Source organism: Hetaerina americana, unplaced genomic scaffold (genome assembly GCF_022747635.1).
Source record: "Hetaerina americana unplaced genomic scaffold, ioHetAmer1.1.p SCAF_1, whole genome shotgun sequence".
Taxonomy (NCBI): Eukaryota; Metazoa; Arthropoda; class Insecta; order Odonata; family Calopterygidae; genus Hetaerina; species Hetaerina americana.
The window spans coordinates 61470014-61494565 of record NW_027286069.1 but is presented as its reverse complement, the minus strand read 5'-3'; the positions used below and the strand labels follow the sequence as shown (position 1 = coordinate 61494565).

The 24552-nt window shown below is 33.4% G+C and overlaps 1 protein-coding gene across 1 annotated transcript in view; it reads right to left on the bottom strand.

Annotated features, from left to right (window-relative positions):
* The window catches only part of LOC139700722 (uncharacterized), a 118895-nt gene that overhangs the window by 10102 nt on the left and 84241 nt on the right, over nucleotides 1-24552 (bottom strand). The window contains exons 7-11 of the mRNA XM_071599186.1: nucleotides 24219-24258; nucleotides 19890-20011; nucleotides 5945-6031; nucleotides 4968-5132; nucleotides 259-441 (exon numbers count right to left, since the gene is read on the bottom strand). Of these exons, the coding sequence (XP_071455287.1) occupies nucleotides 259-441; nucleotides 4968-5132; nucleotides 5945-6031; nucleotides 19890-20011; nucleotides 24219-24258 (597 nt within the window). The remainder of the gene's footprint in view (nucleotides 1-258; nucleotides 442-4967; nucleotides 5133-5944; nucleotides 6032-19889; nucleotides 20012-24218; nucleotides 24259-24552) is intronic.

Genomic DNA, 24552 nt, shown 5'->3' with positions numbered 1-24552 from the left:
TAGACATACATGAATGCACCCAATAATATTGTTAGTGAAAATATTTAATCTATCTAATTTCAAAAATTTATTAGACAAACAAGATTCATTTTCCAGGTAAAATAATCTTGCTGGAAGATAAACAATTAATTATTTAATTCACCAACAATGCAATCCAGAAAGAATTAAACGTGGAGAGCATGCAGCCTCAGACAAAATATTAAGCATTCTCATTCAATCCCAGATTCTAAATTAACGGAAAAAAAATAATTTAAGTACCTCTTTCTGCATTTCTTTTTTGGCAAACATCTGCAATTCATCACCAAATATTTCCTGAGAATTGAGAACTTCTTGGTAATCCATTTCTTTCACAAAACTGTGATCTTCTATTCCATTTGCTTTTAGAAATTCCATATAAGCAACTTGAAAAGCTTGCCCTATAGATTGTGCTATAAATTGTGCCTGCAAAAATTATGGTTTATATTAGACACTAAAATTACACACACCTAAATGCCATATTATACCAACCAGTTTCTGAAAAACCCTGTTTAGGACACATTTTCCAACAAATATTGACAAATAATTATTAAATTACCATGGTTCACTTCAAAAGTGTAGTTGCACAACTCATTCAATAATCTAGCAATTTATGTAACATTTACAATGAAAACTATTCAATTGGAAATTAAAATTTGAAGTTAAAAGTTACCGTTGCGGCATCTCCTGCAGTCTTTAGAATTTGAAATTTTAACATGCACAAATTTTAATTTTTCTGACAGTAAAATCAAAAACATTGGATAGCATGATCAAAATTATACAATTGTAATAATTATACAACTTACTTCCTACAAATTACTGGCATCTATTAACAGGATTCTCTCACTCAAAGGTAACTATGTTATTTATGCAATAATAATAAAGTGAACCCTCCGTAACCTGGATTATTGGGGGATTTGATACATGTAACCCAATGGACCATTTCCACACATTTTCTAGTATGCCAGTGATTACCAACAACTTCTAATGACTTCATATGATGCATAGAGCCCCAATGTATAAAAAGATCCCATTTGAAATTAAATTATCTTATTTAAATAAAGCATGTTTTGATTTTGCATACAAATTAAATCAGTAGTAATTCCTAAAAACATCACACAAAATAATGGTAATGCATACTCAATGGTATTTTTCTATTTATTTCACCTAATGCCATACATAAGATAATTGATGAAGTTTTTATTTTAATAATTAAAAGAAAACTGATAATAGTTTTCTTTTATAATTTTCAGTTTTAATGAGGCAGTGAATGGCTGTGGCTGTTCTCTAGCCTACTTAAATGCTATCATCCACAACTTAAATTTCATGCAGTTGATGCTGATAAATTTTTAAGAATATTACAGCTGTTATGAGATTTAGTAAAATGGTATGGTGAAAGGCACTTGGATTCCCCTCCAATGCTACCCCCACAACTGACCACTACTTGCAGTGAAGTTCTTTATATTTAAGTATTTGGCAAGTTTATATGCTGTATCTAACTTGCTAGTCAGCATTTCTACACAACATGAATGCTTTTGTGGGCACTAGCTGTGGACAGATTATTTCTGTCATTTGCCTTCTGGAAGCCTTAACATTTTCAGAAACTGACTGCCCATTTTTTTGTATATTTAATACAAATATAAGAGCACATATATTGATATTAAATTCTCCTTTTTCAGATTAGAGTGTACATCAAGCAATCATACCAGACTATCAACCAAAATATCTGCAAAATATTACTCAAGAAACTTCACCATGTCTGATTCTCAGAGTTACAAATTTTTCTTTATTGTCACCCTTCTTTTGCGCAATGGCCAAAAGTTCCTTTGAATTTTCCACCAGAACCTTCCATAATCATTAAGTAAGTAAATAGAGAGTCACAAAATGCATGGAAGGATTTCTTCATCAATTAAAATATATTTGTTGTGTATATAAAGTGTTAAGCATTTAAAATGACCACATATGTTTCATGTAACAGTAGTTAAAATATGTTTTGTGTAGCCGTAGTATATTAATAATTTCAAATTGCAAATGAATTATTGTATAAATAAATAATTGCCAAAATAGAATTCAAATAGTTTTTCAGTTATTCATCTGTAAAATTTTAATTGGAAATCATTTAGAATCATGTACTCTAGTTAAATATACTCCACTGAAGTGTAGAGTAATCTTATCCCATGATATGACATAAAGCACATTAATCTCTTGATATACAGTATAGGGGGTAAAATTCCAATTCTCAACTTTATGGTCAGTATCATAGTATTAGCCATTGATTGTGGGAGGTGAAAATGTCTTCTTATGATTAACAGCAGAAAAATCTTTTAAAATTAAATATTCTTCTACAATTCAGGGATGATATCAATAAATACTTGATGGTATTCACGATCTGGGGACAAACTGAAGTCCAGAAAAGCATTTCCAGAACTTAAGTAACTTATGTCAATAATTGTCATGTGAACATGTTTCTCACTTTCCTATTAAATTATTCCCTATCACCTAGCAGACAATGAATTTCCAGTACAAATCACTTGTGTTTGGCAACCAAATATCCCTCTCTGTAAAATCATTGGCTGGCTAAACATCATATTATACATGCACCTTAGATGTGGAAGAAATTGCTGTTTGAGTGATCTTTTTCAGAATGTTTGCTTAAGATTCATAGCTATAAAAGTACACTTTTAGATATAGTCCATTTGGCCTTTCAGTAACATTTACAATTATATTCAAGGAAAGTTTCACATTGAAACCCATTCAAAGAAGATTTTTCCTGATCAACTTTATATTGCACCAGTCAAAGAATGGCTTTTTTTAAACTAATTTTCGTAATTGCTTATCAAAATATAAAAACCTCTGATCACATTTTTGCTCCATATAATTTTCAGAGGCTAGACATTCAACCTTACGCATTTGTTTTTTTAACCAATAGGACCTCCCTGGTCATTTAATTGCTGAAATTATAAACAAAAATTTGTATAAATACTTAATGAAAACGTTTAAAGCTAACAGCTTAATGCACACATGACTAAAATGTATTTCATACAAAACAAAAATACTGCGCAAACCCACCTATCATGTGCACCCTATTTTTAATCACTGAAAGAAATGAAAAATGAGAAATATTCCAACATTGATAAAAATCATATTTTTTTATGCAAGTGAAAGATTTTTTGCTAAAAGCACACCTGGATTATTTCCTGCTAAAGACTCTTCTGTCCTTATTGCTATGAATAAGTGTCTCATTACCCTCCTTCAATTACTTATGCTAGGTTCCAGCAAACTGTACTTTCATCCTGTAGTGGGATTTCATATTTCCTCGGTGTTTTTGACTAATATCAGTTTTTGCCATGCCACAAAAGACCACATTTTTTTATAACTATTCATTTTAGGACAAATACACATTGAAGAGTGACTTTGAATCATGTCCGTGTAGCCACCGAAATCATGCACATACAGAGCAAACATGACATATTAGGGAAAGAATGTAAGAGAGCCAGTGCCTGATGGCCTTGAACAGGTAACAAGCAAATAATACACATGATGTAGCATCCTCCGACAAAGTCATGCTGTGCATAAGTCCATTTGAACAAGTTATGAGGGATACTGTTGACTGTCTGATTTCCAAAAACAAGTTGTGAGGTAATCCTTCCTCTGGGAGGCAGAGGAGGGGTTACTCGTCTACCCTGGGGTCTTCAAAGAATGGCATTGAGAAAAGGGAATTCCTACTGGACACACTCTTTTCCAGTAGTGACATCAGGGAAATAATGCAAGCATGGTACACAGGTTTTAACATTATTCACCATTCAAATACTTCATCATCATTGCATCAACAAAGCAGATTAGAATTACGAGGGTCATCCGGAAAGTAGTACCCGTTCGTGCCGCATGAAGTGCTGACGACGCGAGTAGCCGCTGGACGAGGTCAGATAGCTTCAGTGGCTTGTCTGCCTTCTCTGAGCCAAGTTGCGTGACACTAGCATTGCCTGTGTTGTTTCTGTGATGTTTACAATGTTTAAAAAAATTGAGAACGCCGCCAGTTGTGAAGTGAGGGCAGTGATTAAATTCCTCAATGCAAGAAACGTTCGCCCATGTGATATTCATCGCCAATTAAAGGAGGTGTATGTAATGGACGAGTCGTCTGTTCGGCGGTGGTGTCGCAACTTCAACATGGGGAGGGGGAACACACACGACGATGAGCGTTCGGAGAGACCGTCTGTCATTACAGACCAACTGGTGAGCTCAGTTGACGAATTCGTGAGGAACGATCGGCGCGTCACAATTGATGACATCTGTGAGCATTTTCCCAATGTTTCTCGAACAATTGTTCATGAAATTGTTAAACACCATCTGCATTATGCAAAAATTTGTGCAAGATGGGTCCCTCGCGTATCTCAATGAGCTGGCGGCGAAGGACTATGCAGCAGGAATACAGAAACTTGTCACACGTTATGACAAATGCCTTAATTTGCTTGGAGATTATGTTGAGAAGTAGTTTAAAGTATCCTCTTTCAAATAAAATTTTTTATGTTTGTTAATATTTACTTTTGTGTCTTTATTTCACGAACGGGTACTACTTTCCGGATGACCCTCGTATATACAATTATGTGCCGAAGATGAAAGTTATACAAGAGAGAAAGGAGTCTACACAAATAGTTGATTTATATAATTTTTTAAGGGCCAATTCTTCATCCTATATCTAATCCAAATCAGATTAAAAACTGCTAAAATTTTCCATTAAATTAACCAAGAGTAAAATAATCATTACTAACAAAGACCTATCCATATTTACTATTCCATAGTTGGAACATACGTAAGTACTTAAAAAATCTTTTTTCCAATGAAAAGACAATGTACTACACATGAAAGACATCACAGGACTAAGATAAGAAACTCTGAATGAATCAAGGATAAAATTAAAAGAGAAATTAATTAGATTTAAAAAAAATTCTTACTTCTTCACTCTCAAAGACATGACAAATCATCTTAGGAGTCCTGTTTATTTTTGGAGCTTCTTCAACCTCCTGAGGTACATATCTTCTTCTTGCCATTAAGACTACTAAGTCTCCTATGTCAGCTATATAGGAAATTGTACGTAATGCATGATCCATCATGATTTCCTGAAAAGTACACCAGATAAATTTACTTTGTGAACATTTTTATATTAAAAATTATAATCGTAGCATCTGGGGAAAATTGTAATCATTTCCTTTTAATGAAACAGGAATAGCAAAATTATGACCCACGTCCACATTCACTGTTCTAAGGTTAATATACATAGATTTATTCAAATATATTTAAAAAATAATATAAAAAAATGAAAATACACATGAAATGCACGTAGAGTGAAACCTTATACAACAAGCATAATTTGTTCCAGTATCTTTCTCTTAAAGCAAAACACTCGTTTTTTTACAAAAATTTTCCATTGTCATTGAAATTTATGCAGAATATGATAATTCATTCCATGCTGAAAAAAAATTATTATGTACAAGGTTTATTCAAAGAAAATTATACAGACATTATTTTGGATTGTGGAGCATCTCATCAGAATTGGATGCACTAAGGTGCTTTTCAGGTGGGTGCTAAAGACTGATTTAGATTTGTTGAATAATTGCTATTGGCACTTATGGATTAACTGTTAGTCAAAGACCGAACATGTCTTAGCCTACAATACTTCTTTTTATGTATAAGTAAAAAAACTGCCATAAAAAATTAAATATAATAAATTGTATATGATTTAAACATCATAATATTTTTTTCTCAAATCACATTATCTTTTATGAATTCAAATTTTCATTATAAATGTTCTATAGCAATGACCACCATGGGTGAATACATTACACATGTTTTTTTTGTGAATAAACTGAATGTCATGTAAACTTAATATCAATTATGTTCAACGCTTGAATTTCAACAATATTTTACTCACTTTTAGGTCAGTGTTGAGAACCATGATTTTTTCAGTTGATATGAATAAGTCCACTTCTGTGCTTGGTTGGCTTTCACCATCAGGAGCCTAAAAAAGGAGAAATAACAAATTGAATATGCACAAATGAAACTTGTAGTTAATTTCTATAACAATATACTACACATCTGAAAAACAGATAAAGCAGAAAAGATAAAGAAGCAAACAGTGATGTAGAGAGAACAACTAAATGTAACAGGAAAGCAAACATTTAATTTATAGATCTATAAACCATGAAACACTGATCTAATTAGGGTGCATGCTACAGTATTGTGAAGACACCCAAAGATAGTGCAATATTTCCCCACAGTTAAAAGAGTGCTGACTTCCATGCTCATGCTGAAGTGATGACTGCATTTAATATATTCTCAGAACTTACCAAGGCCTAGATGGACCATAGCAGCAAAAAAAGAAAGACAGTAATGAATTCATTAACTATATTGAACCAAAGAAAACAGTATTATCATTACAACAGCCGACTAATGTTATTTAAGAGAATATGTATCTCCTATACAGTTACAATCTATTTAGGATAAAATAAATCATGAAAAAAGGATTTTCATATTTGTGTTGATGGCTTCAAAGTTTTACAAATGATACAAATATATAAAAACCCAAAGCTTCCTTTTAACTAAATATACGCATTACATATATGTAAAATTAAGGATAGACATTCAGTTATATTTCTTAAAGCTATAATCAATTACAGTTATGGGATCAAAATTCTGAAAAAGAACTATGTACAATGTAATTTGATAATCAATATAAGTACATTCGAATAATATAATGACATTCTTTTTTGATTGCAAGTCATTTAAATTGCATATACACTTATAAATATGGATGAAATATAGTATCAAAAATAAAAACAAAAATTATGAAATTTTGTACCTATTTAAAAGACAGAGCTAAGTGCATTCAGTCTTTCATTACATATAGGCATAAGTTTGGCCCTTAAACTTTAAAACAAATGACTTCTTGAATAGAAAATTGTAGAAACAATGTGATACATACAATATTAAGCAACTAAAAGCATGCTATTTAAAACAATTCACAAAAGCACCTAGGCGACCTGTCATTCATGCCACTCTTAAATAAAGAGGACTTTAATTGCTCAATATCTTTCATTGTGGCCATAAAAATTAAATCGACAAAGGATGTGAAAGAATGAATTCTTACCAGGTTTTCTAGGACAGGTACATATAAACCAAGAGATTGCACTAATGCAGTGGGGTAAAAATTGCCTCAGTAGAATACTCAATGTGACTACTTGGTTTTTCTGGCAATTTTAGTACTGTTACTACACTCTCACTTAAGACATTATCTATTATACCATGATAAATACTTTAACTTTGGGTAACATTTAGCTTAATTTAAATTTTTTAACATTCATTCAAAATGAAATACTGTTTAAGTACTTAATAAAGTGAGCACTATATTGATGGCTCTACACAGAGGTGTTATTTAGAGAGGACAGAATAGAGGAATTGCTGTCCCTCCCCTTTTAATATATTTGCACCTATCTCATCTGAAAATCAAGTAATTATGATAAAAATTAAAAAAGTATTCTGGTGAACAGGAGATTCATGCAAGATAGTTCATTTCCCACTTTCAGAGGAATAGAGAGTGGATTCACCAAGTGATATAACTATCTATGGTCTTCCTTCCCTGATTATATTACCTGACCCAACAAAACGATGAAATGATGCACCTGAGTCTCTACCTGACTCAACTCACTAAATATACTTGCATGAAATTATCTCATTAGAATGATGTCAGGGTTTGAAAACTGAAAAAAGTAACTTTGAAAATGGTTGTTTGCCTTGAATCAACTAGAGAGATTTTTTCTATGGTTCAATAGCAATAATTTATGCTTGGACATATACAATAAAGCAATAAATGTCTAGTGAAACTGAAAAAAGTAACTTTGAAAATGGTTGTTTGCCTTGAATCAACTAGAGAGATTTTTATCTATGGTTCAATAGCAATAATTTATCCTTGGACATATACAATAAAGCAATAAATGTCTAGTGAAACTGTGGAAATGGTTCATTAATTTAGTTTTCCATATAATACAAATTTTTCATGACCTAGTATCCATTGAAGACCACAGTTGATTTCAGAGATGTGATCAAATTATAGATAATGTACCTCTTAAAGGAATAGAGAAGTTGTCAACATGCAAGGTGTTTCAGATGATGGGGGAGGAGGGAGAATGAGAGTTGGCAACCTCTTATCTTGGGGGCGCTAGGAAGGTGAAAAAGAAGAAATTCTGATGAATAAAATGAAATGGTGGTGGTGGGATTAAAATAGGTACCAATGTCTCTGGGTCTTCTTCATGGGAAGACCAAGAGACAGAGGGTCTTCCCTTAAATTTTCCCTTCTATTAGGTTTATAACTATCCAAACTGCAAGTCAAAGTGTGCCGAATCCATCTAATTTGCTACAGTTCCCCAGTAGATCCTTTCATCTTCTTCTCTTATTTTTAATTCCTTATTCTTCCCCTTGTCTTTCCATTTAATCTTCAGAATTCTCCTCCATGAAGCACCATGTTTAAAAGGCTAATATTCCTCGCTTGTCCAATCTTCCTATGTTCAATATCTATGATCCATAGAATGCCATCGTCCATATGAATGTTTTGATGAAATGCTTCCTTGTTTCCAACCTCAGGTTCTTTGAACATTATAGCTACCTTATCTTCACGGACACCTTTTTAGCTTGACCTATTCTTTTCTTGAAGTTGGTCAAATTCTTCCATCTTAAGTTACGAGGGTGATCTCAGAAGTTCTCTGCCTGATGATGAAAATGACAAATTATGTTTGAAAAAATGTTTTATTTTTAACACAATTGCTTTCAATATTAATTCAGTTCATCCAGCAGTGTTCCAGTGCCATTATCCCATCTCTGTGGTGTTCTTCTGAATGTGCCATGAAGTACTTGCATTCAGTCGCAATCCCTTCTTGATTGGACGAAAAACGCTCAGCTATGAGGAAACTTTTGACCTTTTACAAGAGGTGGAAGTCCATAGGAGCAAGTTCCGGGGAAAATGGTGGATGTTCCAGCACTTCATGGTACGAATCCCACGATTTTCCCAAAGCCAAGACACATTTGTGGGCAGGTGCATTGTCCTGATAGAAAATGGTTTTTTTCCTCTACAAGACAAGTCTGCTTTCACAATTTTTGCATCCAATTTCATTAGAAGGTTAGAAGAGTACTCTCCAGTTATTCTTTTACCTTTTTCAAGATAGCTGATCAACAGAATTCCTTTTCCAACCCAAAAAACCTACGCCATAACCTTACCCACTGATGGTACCATCTTCGCTTTCTTTGGAGCTGAAGAAGTGGCCTTTATTGATTGCATGGATTGTTGTTTTGATTCTGGTTTGTAATGGATAGTGCAATCCATGCTGCATTCATTGTCTCATATCAATTCAGAAAATCACTCTTGTTTTTCATAAAAAGCACTAAGCACTCTTTGGAAAGTGCCATCCGAATTAATTTTTGACCCACAATGAGCATGTACGGTACCCATCGGGTGCAAAGCTTTGTCAAGGGCAATTTCTTCAACACACTGTATCGGACCAAATGGCAGACCACCCTTGTATACTGCTGCCCAGGTATACAAAAGATTCCACTTGTTCTAGTTTCACTCCGTGAATTGCGATATCTCTCTTCAGCTTCTCTATTCAACCCTACCAACAAATAAAATTTACCCTCTTCTGAGCTAACAGGTCACAATGCAGCTTTCCATCTAAGTCCTTGATGGGCTGCCAAAATTCAGCTGTTAGGCATGACTTTGCATTTATTGATTTAAATATCAGCAATTTTTTAAACTCACATTCAGGATTTTCTCATGTAACTTTTTACATATAAAGCTATCATGTCTCAAAATGCATATAAAAAGCTATCGTTTTCCCAATTAGATGTCTTTGAAATCCATTTCTTCCCTCTCTCATCACAGGTTATTTTTTCATCATTTGATCTTTGATATTCACCTGTAGAACAACATTTCCATTGCTTTCAAACTTCATTTTTCTTTCAGTGCCTCCATTTGTGACATATTTAAGAATACGGATTAAAAATCACATAATACAGTTCTAACACTTATTTCTTAGCATGGTACGACCCTGTTTAGCCCAACTAGATAGTGGTTGAGGAATCTTAAGAACTTTCTCATGTGTTCATAATACCTACCAGATGTGTGTCTCTTGATGTGAACTTAAAAATAACTTAAACATGGATATGGAATGAAGATTGCAATTCTGTATATTTTGAAGGAGTAAGCACAAGGATTGTACGCTTTTAAGAAGTCTGAAGATGAGGAAGAGAAGAAAATGAAACATTTTGGTTAAGAGAGCATCATGAAGCTAACAGCACACACTGAAGGGTAAGATGCAGTGAGCATCATGACGTGTTGCAAATAATAAGAATACAGCAAGTCACTGCGTCCAAATTTACTATTTGGAATCAACTCCTAGTAGAAAAGTGGGTAGTTCACCTCACAAATGGTATAGTATTTGTCTCTTGTGGGCAACTTGTACGGCTTTCACTTAGAGGTCAAATTTTTGGAAATACCTTATTATGGATGCAAACATTTAAAAAATCTATCCATAGTAAATTTCACATGATTTTTCAAAGAATATATTACCATTGGTAATTTTTACAGGTTAAACTCTATAAATAAAATCACTCATCATCATAAGTTTTTGATTCATGAATAGATTTTTAGTAGCCCTCAAACCTATATTTTACCCTGCCAATTCCATAGAAAGTTTTTACTGTTCAAGTATTTCCTTTCATGATTCTTGTTGTTCATTATTGGACTTCCTTTAAAGGGCTTTTCTTTCATATTATTTACATAATTGTGTTTAGGAAATAATTTAGTTTCAGGTTTTGCTCAATTACCTTTCTCTTCTAGTTTGTCTTTTTTATACTTCTCTTCTTTGACCCTTTGAAAGATTTTCTACTGGTAATTTGGACAGTAATACCTTAATTACAATTCTGTAGCAACATATTTACAATACTGATAACCTCCTTAAACCAACACTGCAAAATGTCAATGCATGACATACATATGAATTCCCCTATTTGAAAAGTGTTAATTCTCAAATATTAATCAATTGAGTCATCCTGTGCTTATATGTCCTGAAGATCATTTTGGACATATTTAAGTCAGTATTAGTACAAAGCATTTAACTTCTAATTTTAATTCCCCAAGCAACGCTTTTATAAACAATTTTTATTATGTCCAGACTAAGTAGAAATTTGATGCCGTTGATCAACTCTTCTATATCCCTTTTTCCAAACATTACTACTGGTCATCTTACTACCAATTAACAAAAGTTTAACGCATACAAGTATACTTGTATCTTTGCCTGGATTTATTTGAAAATTGCCATCCTTTGTTCACCTATGCAGACCATTATCATCACATATTTTCCACTTCCTTCATTTAGTTTCCATCTCCTTCTTTACTTATTCTGAACAAATTACCTTTCTTTTTTTACTATGCAGCTACATAACTCATCATTCTCTGACTGAATCAAGCTTACTTTTTTCTCTTTTTTGTGTTTTTGCTTTTTTCTCTTTCTTCACTGGCTTTTGATCTAAGCCAAGGTTTGCCCAAAGGCATTTAGTTGGCCAATCATTTCCAGTGCATCAATCATCTTCATTTCCTCCCACTCTTTATGGCCTACAGCAATGCTTCAACCCTCATTGCCAGAAGTTTGCTCAGGATCAATGAATTCAATAACACATGTTAGACTTTTTGTATACTTTTCTTTACATTTAATCTAAGAGTTGGAATGGCTTCTCTTGTTCCTCTACTTATTATAAATTATCTTGTAAGAAACAAGTATTTAATAATCTCTCCATTACTTTTTTTGCTTCTTAACCAATATGTTATTATGATTGAAAATATATAGTGAGGGAAGAACAAGCATACAAATCTTATTGTATCTCTTACTATATCTTTCTAGTCTAAGCTGTAAATTTTGCTTGGGATTTTAATAATGCCTTAACCTTGGAAGTGAACTCAAAGTGCTCCTAATTTGGAAGTAATGGAATTATACTAAAGATATTCTGCAAAAATATGCCTTTTACTAATTTCTCCTCTCTCAAATAGCTCTTGTTTAAGGGTTTCTTTCTGATAATCCACAGCTCTTGCACCATAACCACCAGGATGTAATAATTTGCTAATGCAAAGCCTGGATGCCCAACAACAGGGACACATGATTTTTGTCTTCCTTTTATATTTTATCCTTCACATTATTCAGGCACTCACTCCTAGAAATCTATACGTAAGAAGAGGGGATTTGTGAATGGCGTGGAGCCTCCTATTACCCTTCCATTTGAATTAATTTTTCTATTTGATAGCTAAAAAGTTTTGCTATCGAAAAGTTTCATGTAAATTTTTTACAAAAATATTTCCAGCTAGAAAACACACCCTAATGTGTACTCCTACGCATCTGCCCCAAGGCAAAATCCATCATGGATCAGCCATTATTAACAGCAGTTATACTTAAACTCCATTCCAGAAGCTGACCTTTTTTTTGGTTTATGTGGATGCTCTTTATAAATATAAACCAGTGGAATTATCATAGTGTCAAGAGAACTGTTAAGTAGAGAAAGTATAATAAAACAGTGCAAGACATATTAAACTGTAAGGCATAATGTCCCTTGGAAGGACAAATTCAAATGCTGATTGAGTACATAAACTTTTTAGGTATGTTACCTGACCTCTCTGCTACTCAGAAAATTAAGGGTAATAGAGAATAGTTCAAATTCATACTAATAATGACATTCTATTTCATGATTTCCTCAGCTAAATCTATGTTTGTGGAGGCCAGATTACTTACTCGTAGAATCACAAAATAATCAAGAGGTAAAAAGCCATGGACGGACCTTATGGTTTTTTTCTGTTACACTTATTTTGATACTTTGTCCATCACATTTACATAGATATGATCAAATGAAATTTCAATGTTTACCTTCCAATTAAGAAAGGGCTAATTCTCAAATATTGATCATTTGAGTCACCCTGAGCGAACATTTCCTGAAGACCATTTTGAATGTAGTTAAGTTGGTAATAGTATAAAGCATTTCACTTTTTATTATAAGTTATCACATAACTATGCACCTGATTTAACTGAAATTCAACATTCAGCAAATTGAAAATGGAACAAATTTATTAATACAGCAAAATTTAACACAGATGATGCTAATGAACATTTCACTGATAATGGTCAAAATGACAAAAGCAATTGACTGGAAGTTAGTGCATGTTTCATACTTCTGTTTTTTTCACTTTAAGTACATATTGGTCATCTACATCCATCCTAAAGCAATTCTCATTCCTCCTTTAAGTGGCAAGCCTCCCAAGTTACCTTATTAAGAAAAATGTCAGTATAGGTCACAGAGGAGGGTTAGAATGACAAGTCTGTTGCATGGGTAGACTGAAAACTAATGCACACATGCTTGTTGACCACAAACAAAATGACCTTCAGAAGCACTCCAGGTGGCATGTGGAACTAACATTCCCCCTTTACATTCATGTGCAGGTTTGAGGTCGTTTCATTCATCCAGTGTATTTTGAGAAGCAGAAATATGAAGCGGTGCTCTAGTGCTATGTCAATGCAAGTTAAACATTGTGCTGTTGTCGAAATTTTAACTGCTGAATAAGTGACTCCTACAGAGATTCATCATCGTTTAAAGGCTGCTTATGGTGACGATGCTGTTGAAAGGTCTACTGTATCGATCGATGGGCAGTAAAATTTTGTGGTTGCAAGCCTGGAAAAGCCACAATTGTTGATGAAACTTCTTTTGATTGTGTTTTCGGATGCTTACCAAGTTTAGTGACCAATTTTCTGGAGCAATGGGCAACAGTAAATTCTTCTCAGTATATACAGACTCTAAAACACCTACGACATCAATTTTGTCATGTTAAAGGCAGCCTGGTGCCAATAATCTTGCAACATGACAACGCTTGTTCATACACCTCACGCGCAACTGGAGAGGGTCTGTGAAACCTGAAATTCAAACCGATTCCACACCCTCCTTATTCCTCTGATCTTGTGCCTAGCAATTTTTATTTTTTTCCTCAACTCAAGAGACACCTCAAGGGTAGTCATTACACCTCAGACGATGAGGTGAAGGTAGCTGTCAAGTCCTGGATTCGAGAAAAGTCAGATGAGTTTTTCAGTGACGGAATGAAAAAACCGGTTACATGTTAGGAGAAATGTGTTAGCCTTAACAAAGACTATGTTGAAAAATAAATATATGATTTTGAAGCTTAAGAATTGTACTTAAACGTGCTTTTTGCCCGACCTTGCCATTTCTTTTTGTTTGTCGTCTACAAGCATGTGTGCATTAGTTTTCAGCCTACCCTCGGACTAAAACAAAGAGGATGGCTGTTCACATGGAGTGCAGGGAGAAATTGCACCTAGGCTGTTCCTGCTCAGTAACTGTTCACTGTCCCACATTTTCCCCTATGCCATTAAATATGCACACTATGGGAAGTATTTTGAGATATTTACATTTACAAAAAATTGTCACTATACATAACAAATTTTAAATATTTAAAAACTTGCATGCATGGTTTGAAACTAAAAAAATTTACTCCACAAAAATCACAAGTTGTATATCTTGGGAGTAGCTAAAGGTGTTTGCCTATGGTAAAAAATATTTATGTAAAATAAGTTGGGAGAATCACAATGACATGCCACAACCAATAAGAGGACGATACGTAATCATTCCACTTTTCCCAACGAGTCATGTGGGGTGGACACAATGGGGAGTCTAGGTTAATATTTTTAATGGCATAATTTCAAAAAATCCACAAAAAATTAAATAAATGTCCATGCTTTTCAACTAAGAGCAACACACTCAGCCACACCAAATAAAATTGGACAAAGTTCCTAAGAATTCACTCAATAGAAATAAATGATCATTGGGAGGTGAATGATGGTTTTTTTACATCCCAGATTCTTGTAAACCAGGCATTACACTGGAAAAACAAGTCCTACACAAAAGTTTAGTAAATATTCCAGTGTGTGCCATAAAATTCCTGACGCTAATGTAGGGCACTTGGCAAGGCATAGCCCTGATTAGAACCTAGAGGACAGTTCATGTGATATACGAGCTATGTCCAATAAATACGCAAACTGAGGTTTTTAACACTTATTTTGCAAAATTTAGACTACATCAATTTAGTCCCCTTCGAAGTACTTTCCATTCCTTGCTACCCACTTATTCCATCTTCTTTTCCACTGTTTAAAGCACCCTTGGAAGTCCTTGACAGTTAAGCTTTTCAGTTTTCTTGTCGTTTCTTGCTTTATTGTGCCCACATCTTCCCAGTGATGTCCTCTCATCACATTTTTGCATTTTGGGAACAGAAAAAAGTTGCAGGGGGCGAGATATGGCGAATAAGGAGGATGATCAAGGATGGTGATTGAATTTTTTGGCAGGAACAATCAATGCTGAATGTTCCGGTGCATAGTCATGGTGAAGGATCCATCCATCACCTTGAGGCAACTTTGGTCGCACACGATGCACGCCAACTCTCAAACGCTTGAAAACTTTACGGTAGAACTCAGCATTTACTGTTTGTCCTTCAGGAAGAAATTCATGATGAACAACACCTTCGACATCAAAGAAAACAGGAGCATGACTTTGATTTTCGATCGCCTTTTTCTTGATTTTTTGGTTCAAGGTTCATCTTTTGCTTTCCACTCCTTGCTTTGCAATTTTAGCTCAATGTCATACTCATAAAACCACGATTGGTCTCCAGTTTTTATCCTACTGAGAAATCTAGCATTGTTTTCAAGTGAATTTTACCAGTCAGTAACATATTCAGCTCTTTTCAACTTTTGATCTGGCATCAGCAGCTTGGGCACAATTTTTGCACACTTTTTTAAAACCCAAATGTTCGGTTAAAAGAGTGTGACTGTTGACTTTTCCTAAGTTCAGTTCATCAGCTATCATTGGGACAGTTATTTGATGATCGGTAAGGATAAGGGACCATACACGATCAATGTTGTCGTCAACACAGGTGATTGAAGGTCATCCTGGCCTTGCATCATCCGTTACATCTTGTCGGCCATCTTTAAAACGCTTAATCCACTAGAAAACGGATGTTTTCTTAAGAGCATTATCGCCGTAAACAGCAGTCAACATTTCAGTAATTTCTTGATAACTTTTACCGAACTTCACCAAAAACTAGATGTTGATTCGTTGCTCCGTGGCTGCGTCAATTTCCATTTTGGACAAACAGTAAAAACCAGCACAACAGAAACTATCATAACTGGCATAGCTCGATGATCCACCAAGCACAGATGGCTCATTGGGTCTCCGGCAACTAGCGTCGCTAGTGGGCGGGGCTATAGTCCGCATCATGGCGGCCAGATTGCACCAGTTTGCCTATTTATTGGACAGACCTCTTATGTACCAACAGAGTTCATGAACAAATAAGAAGCCTGAGAGACTATTATTAATACATTTTCCATCAACATGACAATTTAAATATCCAAATCTTTCTGAAAGAGCACACATAGTTATGTACCTACTACATGTAAGACCTACTGGTTAGTATTTGAGTTTTTGTGTAAAAGGACCTCATACCTTGCATTGCAACCTATGATAAAAATAATAATTATTATCTCTAATAAGAATTAAAGTCAGAATATTTATGACACTTCATTGCAGTATCACCTGTATTATACTCATCATGGATTAGTTTACAATGGAACAACACATATTAACATTCGCTAAGTTGGTTGAAAACTGAGGCATTATATATTTTAAGGATTCATTACTGCAATTGTTATTACTGGCCAGGCTTAGACAATTCCTTTCATATGAGGAATTTACTAGATTAATAATTAAGATTTGAGAGTAATTCTTGCTTATTTTAAAGGTCAATAATTCAGATGCCAATGATATGACAAAAAGTTCTATTTCATTCATATTATTGCAGAAATAATATAAAATGGAATTCCATATTATTAGCTAAGAGCCCATAAATCAATTAGCTGAGGAAAGTACCAGGTTCTATCCTATTAGAAAAATTATTCTCAAATTTTTATGCAGAGCAAGTATTTATACCCCTTTTTAGAGACTTCATATGACAACAGTATGTCAGGAACCACTGAAAAAGCTATATTTCATGAACAACCTTGTAAAAATTGTTACATATATAGATTTTATTGATTGAGAGGAAAATTATATTCCTCTGAACTGAAAAATAGCCACATAGAACAACTATATATTTTGTAAATATGTTCTTAAATAGTAAATCTGAGAAGTGGACTTACGAGGTTTATTCAGAAAGTAAGTACTGTATGGCTGTAAACATAAATGCATTAAAAATTAACTTTTATTTAAATCAAATTCTAGACACTTCATTCAACTTTTCCACCTAATTGCTAATCATATCAAAACATTTTTTGCCATAGAGCAGATAGTTACCAATTTGCTGTTAAAAAAAGTTGCTCCTTGACTTGAGCTAATTCTAAATGGTTTCTGTTCTATTGTTCCCATTTAACTTCTGACATGTGAGAATCTAATTAGGTATAGGAATAAATGAAAATTACTAGGTGCCATTCTAGGCTCAATGAAAGTTTATAATCCATTTTTTGCAACAGATCCATATTGACTAGGACTAGGATGAAGTGGCTACAGTACTTTTCATTATGACTGTTTCCCATTCCTTCACTCAGCTAATCTCATGGGTAGTATTCCATTCATTAAAAATATTTATTACAGACCACAGATTTAAATGAGTGGGATGATCTCTCGTTTTAAATTATGACCAATGAAATGAACTCAAAGGTAAATAAAAACTCACAAAGAGTAACTGCACTTTGTCTTTTAATGAAATGTAGTTACTGCATGTAAACAAATCAAATGCTGATAATTCCACATAATATATGCACAGACAGTACTTACTTTCTGGATGAAACTCGCATAAATAAAGCCCATTGATATACATATATGAAAGCACTCATTTCTAAAATTGCATTATTAAGTGGGATAGTCAATGATAATGGTGGTACTGCTTTTTACTTCTCTATCTTTTCTGCTTGTGGTCTTACACAAACAACAAGTTATATTATACCAAACTCAAAATATAAAGCTATTCTATGGTGATACATTCAAAAAGAAAAGAAAGGAAATAAGCTAAAAATATAAGAATGACTCCTTTATAAAGGGAAATCTGAAACTATTTTCATATATGTAAAATTCTGACTAGATTATTGCATCCAATCAAGTCACACCACTAAATAATTAATGGAAAGTTTTTCTGGTTCCTACAGCAACTGTATAAATAATTTCTTAAGAATAATTAAATTGTTTCAATAGTATTGTGCCCTTAAAAACCCCAGAAATATATTCAACATCCTGAAATTATAAAAATATATAAATTAGAAATATATAATAAAGCGTACCTACACAGCAGAAACATATACTTACACACACACACATAAATCACTGGCCAATTTAAACAGGCATTGAGTGAAAATGTAAGGAAGGGAATGGACTAACGGTAACATTAACCTATTGATAAACACCAACTCCTCCCCCTTTGGACCACCCAACATTCATATTGGCACACACACACACCTTAATCTTGGTCACAGCTTCTTCAACCATGTTTTTCTTCAATCGCTTCCTTCGCTTCTTTCCTGAAGACTCCTCCTCCACTTCAACAGACCCTAGAAACTGCAGCCTGAACACAGTGCCAGTTGCGCCAACGCCTTGCAGAGGCATACCCCCGTGGGGAGCCACCTTGATTGGCTGCAGTTGTGGCAGGGTACCAGTCAGCTCCCCGTCAACCACCACCAAACCCCCCCCAGTGTCCCTTTCGCTCACCACCCCAATCCCGCCATCCACCACACAACCCTCTTCCCCTAACTCTCCTGCTCCGACCACCCTCCCCCTTCTCTCATCCCCACAAACACCTTCCTCATCGTCATCGTCATCATCGTCATCCTCATCGTCATCATCCCCACTACTCTCATCCCCATCCTCATCACCAACACCATAACCCTGGGAGCTGTGGCTGCAGTTTTGGTTGGCCTGCAAATTTGTTTGCCAAAGTTTAACTCGGCCATGTCAATAAAAGCATGTTTGTTTCACTGTTTTCTTTTTACATAATTTCCAGTGCTGTCAAAAAAGTTAAAAGAGGAAATACTGATTAACAGGCAAAAAATTATAGCACTGCTTGAAACATTGAGACTGGTGGAAGACTGGAAACACTACCAAACTTGAGCTAACCAAATTGTTTGATGTGCAAACAGGTATGAGGCAGTCCTTTTCATGTTTCATATAAAACTTTTGCCATTTAGTGCAAGAGCAAAGCTATTTCATCTGTTTTTTCCACATAAAATGCTAATTCTGCACATTTAGAGGTAACAAACTCAGCAAAATGATAGAAATAAAAAAAGTGGAGAAAAAAATTTAGAAACAGCAGTAAAACTACCAGAGATACGATAACGTCCATTCAAAAATAAAAGCATTATACAATGGATCAACCGGTAAGCATGTCCGGCTATATAAAAGCTTCAGCAAAATAGCTCAAACTGAAAAATGTGGCACAAGAAGACCCAAATGATTGAACGTGTGGATAAGAGTGCGACAACACCTATGAATAGGAGAAGGATAAGGAAAGGAAACGATGCCAACCAAAACAGCAAACGACACTCCCAGGGATAGAGGACAGATAGGAAGAGTCAAAGAGACAGACAGAGAGAGGCTATATAGAAACACATATGACACGCACACTAACGCACACACATACACACAGTGAGTAGGTGAGAGAAAAAATAAAATGCCAGACACTACCTGGGTAGGGTCAAGCATCTCCCAAAAACATCAAAAAGTGTCTGCCATCCAACTCTCTCTCTCTTTCTCACCTTTATTCGTGAAACTGCCTCCTCTGCCTGCATCATTCTGGTCGTTTTTGTGGGCTGTCCCTCGCAAACCAGTTGAGTTGAGCCAAGATATCGGGCACGAAAGAGTACCCCCTCAATGAGAACTGCAGGTTCATGGATCATAACTATGGTTAGGTAAACGAGAGCATGGAAGAAGAGAACAAAATTAGATAACACAACATAACTGCTTCTAAAATCTATTGGAATGCCTAAGAAGATGAATATTAGAAACTTTAAAGAAACAAATTTAATATTAAGGACATTGAGTAATTTTTAATACACCAAAATATTTATTAGACTTAGTAAAATGTAAGAGGTAGTTGATACTTTTTGTTTATCATTTCAGTAAAATAGAGCAAATATTACTTTATGCAAAAAATATTAATCTATGGTTTTTAATGCTATACGCATACTGAGATGTTCTATATTACTTTTCATATGACAATAACAAAAAGACTATGATAACCAATCATGCAGTGTTACGGACACATTACAAATATTCAGTAAAAACGTATTAATGGGTTGATATATTTAAAAATACTAATATATATATATATATATATATATATATATATATATATATATATATATATATATATATATATATATTTTTTTTTTTTTTTTGTCAAATAGGTATTTAATTAAAACATTACTCACTATATATTATAAAAAATGTAGATATGAAAACATATTAATACAATGTACATACAAGGATGTAATATAAATAATTACTAGCCTCTTCACAAAACACATTCTAGATGTGAACATTCCAAATCTAGTAATTAGCACACATATTTTGCAGCAAAGTAATGACAAATTTGGCAAGGTGAAAGATAAGAGTCAAAGAGAGAATACAAGAAGACATGAATTAAGGCAATAAAACATGCATATATATTCTTGAAATGAATGAATAAGTAAAGAGAATAGCTATGGTTGTTTACATACAATTAAAAATAATCATCATGCTAGAACACAAAGTAAGATCATAAGTACGCAGGTGTCATATATTTGTAAGAACTGTCTACTAGGAAACAAATGGCAGGGAAACTCAAGTGTTCACTCACCAGTGAATGGGATGAGAACGGGTGGGGCACGTCGAGCAATTGGAGGATTTGATAAATGTGGGAAAAAAGACAAAGTCAATTGTACAACATTGGCACTAAAGATTCCCATAAGATATCAATAGGATAAATAGCAACTTATCACAGATACACTTCTGAAGGCAACACACAGATTTGCAGATTTTAGCCATCACACAGAAGCATTGCAAACAGATTGTCAACAACTTGATATTGCATATCTTACTTTCAAGAACAAATTTAGATGATAGAATATTGAAGTAAAAGAAGAAAGAAACAGGGGAGGAAAAGTCATATATATACACACATTTGCATATATATACATATACACCCCCCAGATGGTGCCCCACAGATAGTTACATTTTTTGCCAAACGCATATGCATCATTTTAGTTACATATTATGAGCAATTATTCTCTTGCTGCATTAATAAATTTAGAGCGTTAGACACCTTAGCTGAAGTTAATAGAAATTTATTTGGAAAACGAGTTCACTCTTTTTTGCTTACAAAAATAGCCATAGTTCACACATGATAAATCAAACTTTTTTAACTGATTATATTCTTCTTAATTAACATTATGCTTAAGGAGACAAAATATTCTTGAACTTACAACAGTAAGAACAGACAACTTCAACACCCTTCACAACTTAAACATTGATCCACACATCTCCGAGATATATTTTTTCAATTCATAAAACAAGAGCTGTTTATATTCTAAAGAATAAACACTAAGTATTTGGGCAGTGCTTTTACCTACAAGCCACTGGATGCATAAATATGAGTTTATTCTTCAGCATATAATATGTTTTGTAAATAAATTAAAATAGGTAAATCCTCATCTTATCTGCTTTATTATGGCTTAAATTATGAATGAAAGTTTATTTGAATTTATCCTTATAACTTATTATTGTTTTAAATATGGACAGTACATGGTGAATGAAATTGAAAAATGCATAACGTGGCTTTGTTATAAAAACTTTCATAAATAATTTTGTTCACAAATTTTATTAGTTTTATTTTTTTATTGATAATGAACCTAGGCTATACAATTGGCCATTAAAATATCCAGTTATTTAACATTTTTTAGGCTTATCTTGACATGAATTGACCACAGGACAAAAATAAAGCTGTTTGGAAATAAACAAGAATTTTTTAAGGTGAAGAATGAAAATGAGGAAGGAGAGTGTATTATTTCAAAATCGGAATGTTTTCCCATTAATAAATTATACATCAGTAAACAGCTCATAAACCAATGGTGAACAGCATATGACTTTTCCTTAGCAACAGACATTAAAGCAGGTCAGATACTTTAGGAGAAACAGGTAATTACATTCAATTTACCAGAGTGCACATAAGGAAGGACTTATTGTTCTGGAATCAGTGATGCATGGGGTAAACTTAGTCAATGTCACTAGGTAGCTGATAAAGCACAATAGGAAGAGCAATGGAGGTAAAGAGTGATTAAGCTCATTGCAAAAGTTATTTAATTAGTAATTAGTGGTGTGTTTGGTAGGGTAAACAATTCAACATTTTGTTCTAATTTTAATATAATATGTAAATATATCAGAAATTGCCCCAACTTCTTGAGTGTAGGTACATGCCCACAACTTGGCTAAATTGATGGAAATCACTAAGTGCACAAGTCATAATGCATTCAACAAAAATAAATGGTTAAATATTGAGACCCTATCACTATAAATGGACTTAATTTTAGAAGATGAGGTTAATAAAAAGTATGCACTAAATTATACAAATATTATAATGAAAACTGAGTAATTTTCATTTAATTGGAACACTTCAAAATTTTACAATTATGGTTTTCTATTGGAATTTTCTGAATGAAAAAACTATAAGTATCAAAATAACTTAAATAGCTTAAAATATATGTAACATAATCTGATTAACAAGAAAAGGTAATGGAAAATTCACTTACTAGCCACAACTATTGATTAGATATAAATCATTGGAATACTATGTAGAAATATGGAAAGAACAAATATACTCAGGAATGAGGGATAAGGTAAAAAATCCAATACTATCTTAATTTTTTTGGAGCTTTTCTCAAAAATGTCAGCATTATATATGCATTTGAAGCAAGAATACATGAAAATTTTCATGAGGTCTCAAGAATAAATATTTTAGGTCAAAGAAAAACCAAGCAGAACTTAGTTCCAGGGATGAATATATTAATAATACATCTTAATAAAGATTATTTGTTTTATTCTATTTTTAAATTCATTATTGGACATAATTTAATGATTAAGAAAATTGAATTTACTCTATGCTGTGGCCTGATTTTCAATAATTTGCAATGGTAGGCATTAGATAAAAACTGTTGGAAATATAAGTACCCCAGCTCCGCTAGTGGAAGTTGTAAGTAATTACTTTCTCATTTCCACACATGTATGAGGTAAAAATTTTTAAGCAAAAGAGTAGTTTGAAAAATACAGTAATCAGAAATGAAATTAAGAAAATCTGCAGTTATAATTTAAATTTATTATTCCTAATGCCATATTATGCAGGAGTGAGTACCTTTCATATTTATTTTTAAAAAGTAATTAAATATGCCAGCTGATAAATCTAAGAGTAACATTCATTATATAAAATCCACAGCCAAAAAATGTTTCGTAAATCACTGCCTCAAATATTCATTAACAAAAATTACTATTTACTACTTTAAAACAAAGTTTGACAAAATGTTGATCTATACATGTATGATAATACTGGAATTGTTAAGCCATCAATCAGAGAGAGTCACCATTTAAAAACATAAACTAAAAATCTAATAAAGACTTTATTTAATTATAAATATTTTGAAAATATTTTTCACGGTTAAGCCTAGAAAAACACAGAATATACCATGTTTGAAGAAGCTGGGAAAATACCACTACTTGAGGATCTAATCTCTTTATCTGCTTGGTATACAACTTACCGAAAAGATCCCATTTATTTCCAACCACAACCATCTCAAATGGGTATTTTTAATTTACCTTCAAACCTAACAGTAAACTGAACACAATGAACAGGAAAAGCATGTAAAAAATAAATGTGTCACAAAATCATCAAATAAAATTTTTAAAAGACCAGTGCAATGTATAGTGCACAACTTTCTATCTAATATTTTCAGAAATTACACACAAAGTCGTCAACTCCAATGAAAGCAAAACATATGAACTCAATTACATGACTTAAACTACTAATGGTCAAAATAGTAGAGAAAAATTGTGCTTACCTTCTTTGTTTCTCCCTTTTTTCTTACCGCCTTCTTTCTCCTGGAAAAAATGAAGGATCTATTGAAAAAATAGATAAGATAATTATGTATTAGGTGCATGTATAAGCAATAAAAATAAAAAGCATAGATAAAAGTACAATCCTCACTAGTAACAAAAAATAAATGTGCAGTAATTAGACCTGCTTAAATAAGCATTTTCATTGAGCAAGTATAAAAATAGCTACTGAATTCAGTGCAAAATAGATATAACTGGTGAATTGAAAAATAATTTTTCTAGCATTAATGGTGTCATTTCAGCATGAATTCACAATTTATTTCAAAATTGCATGAAATA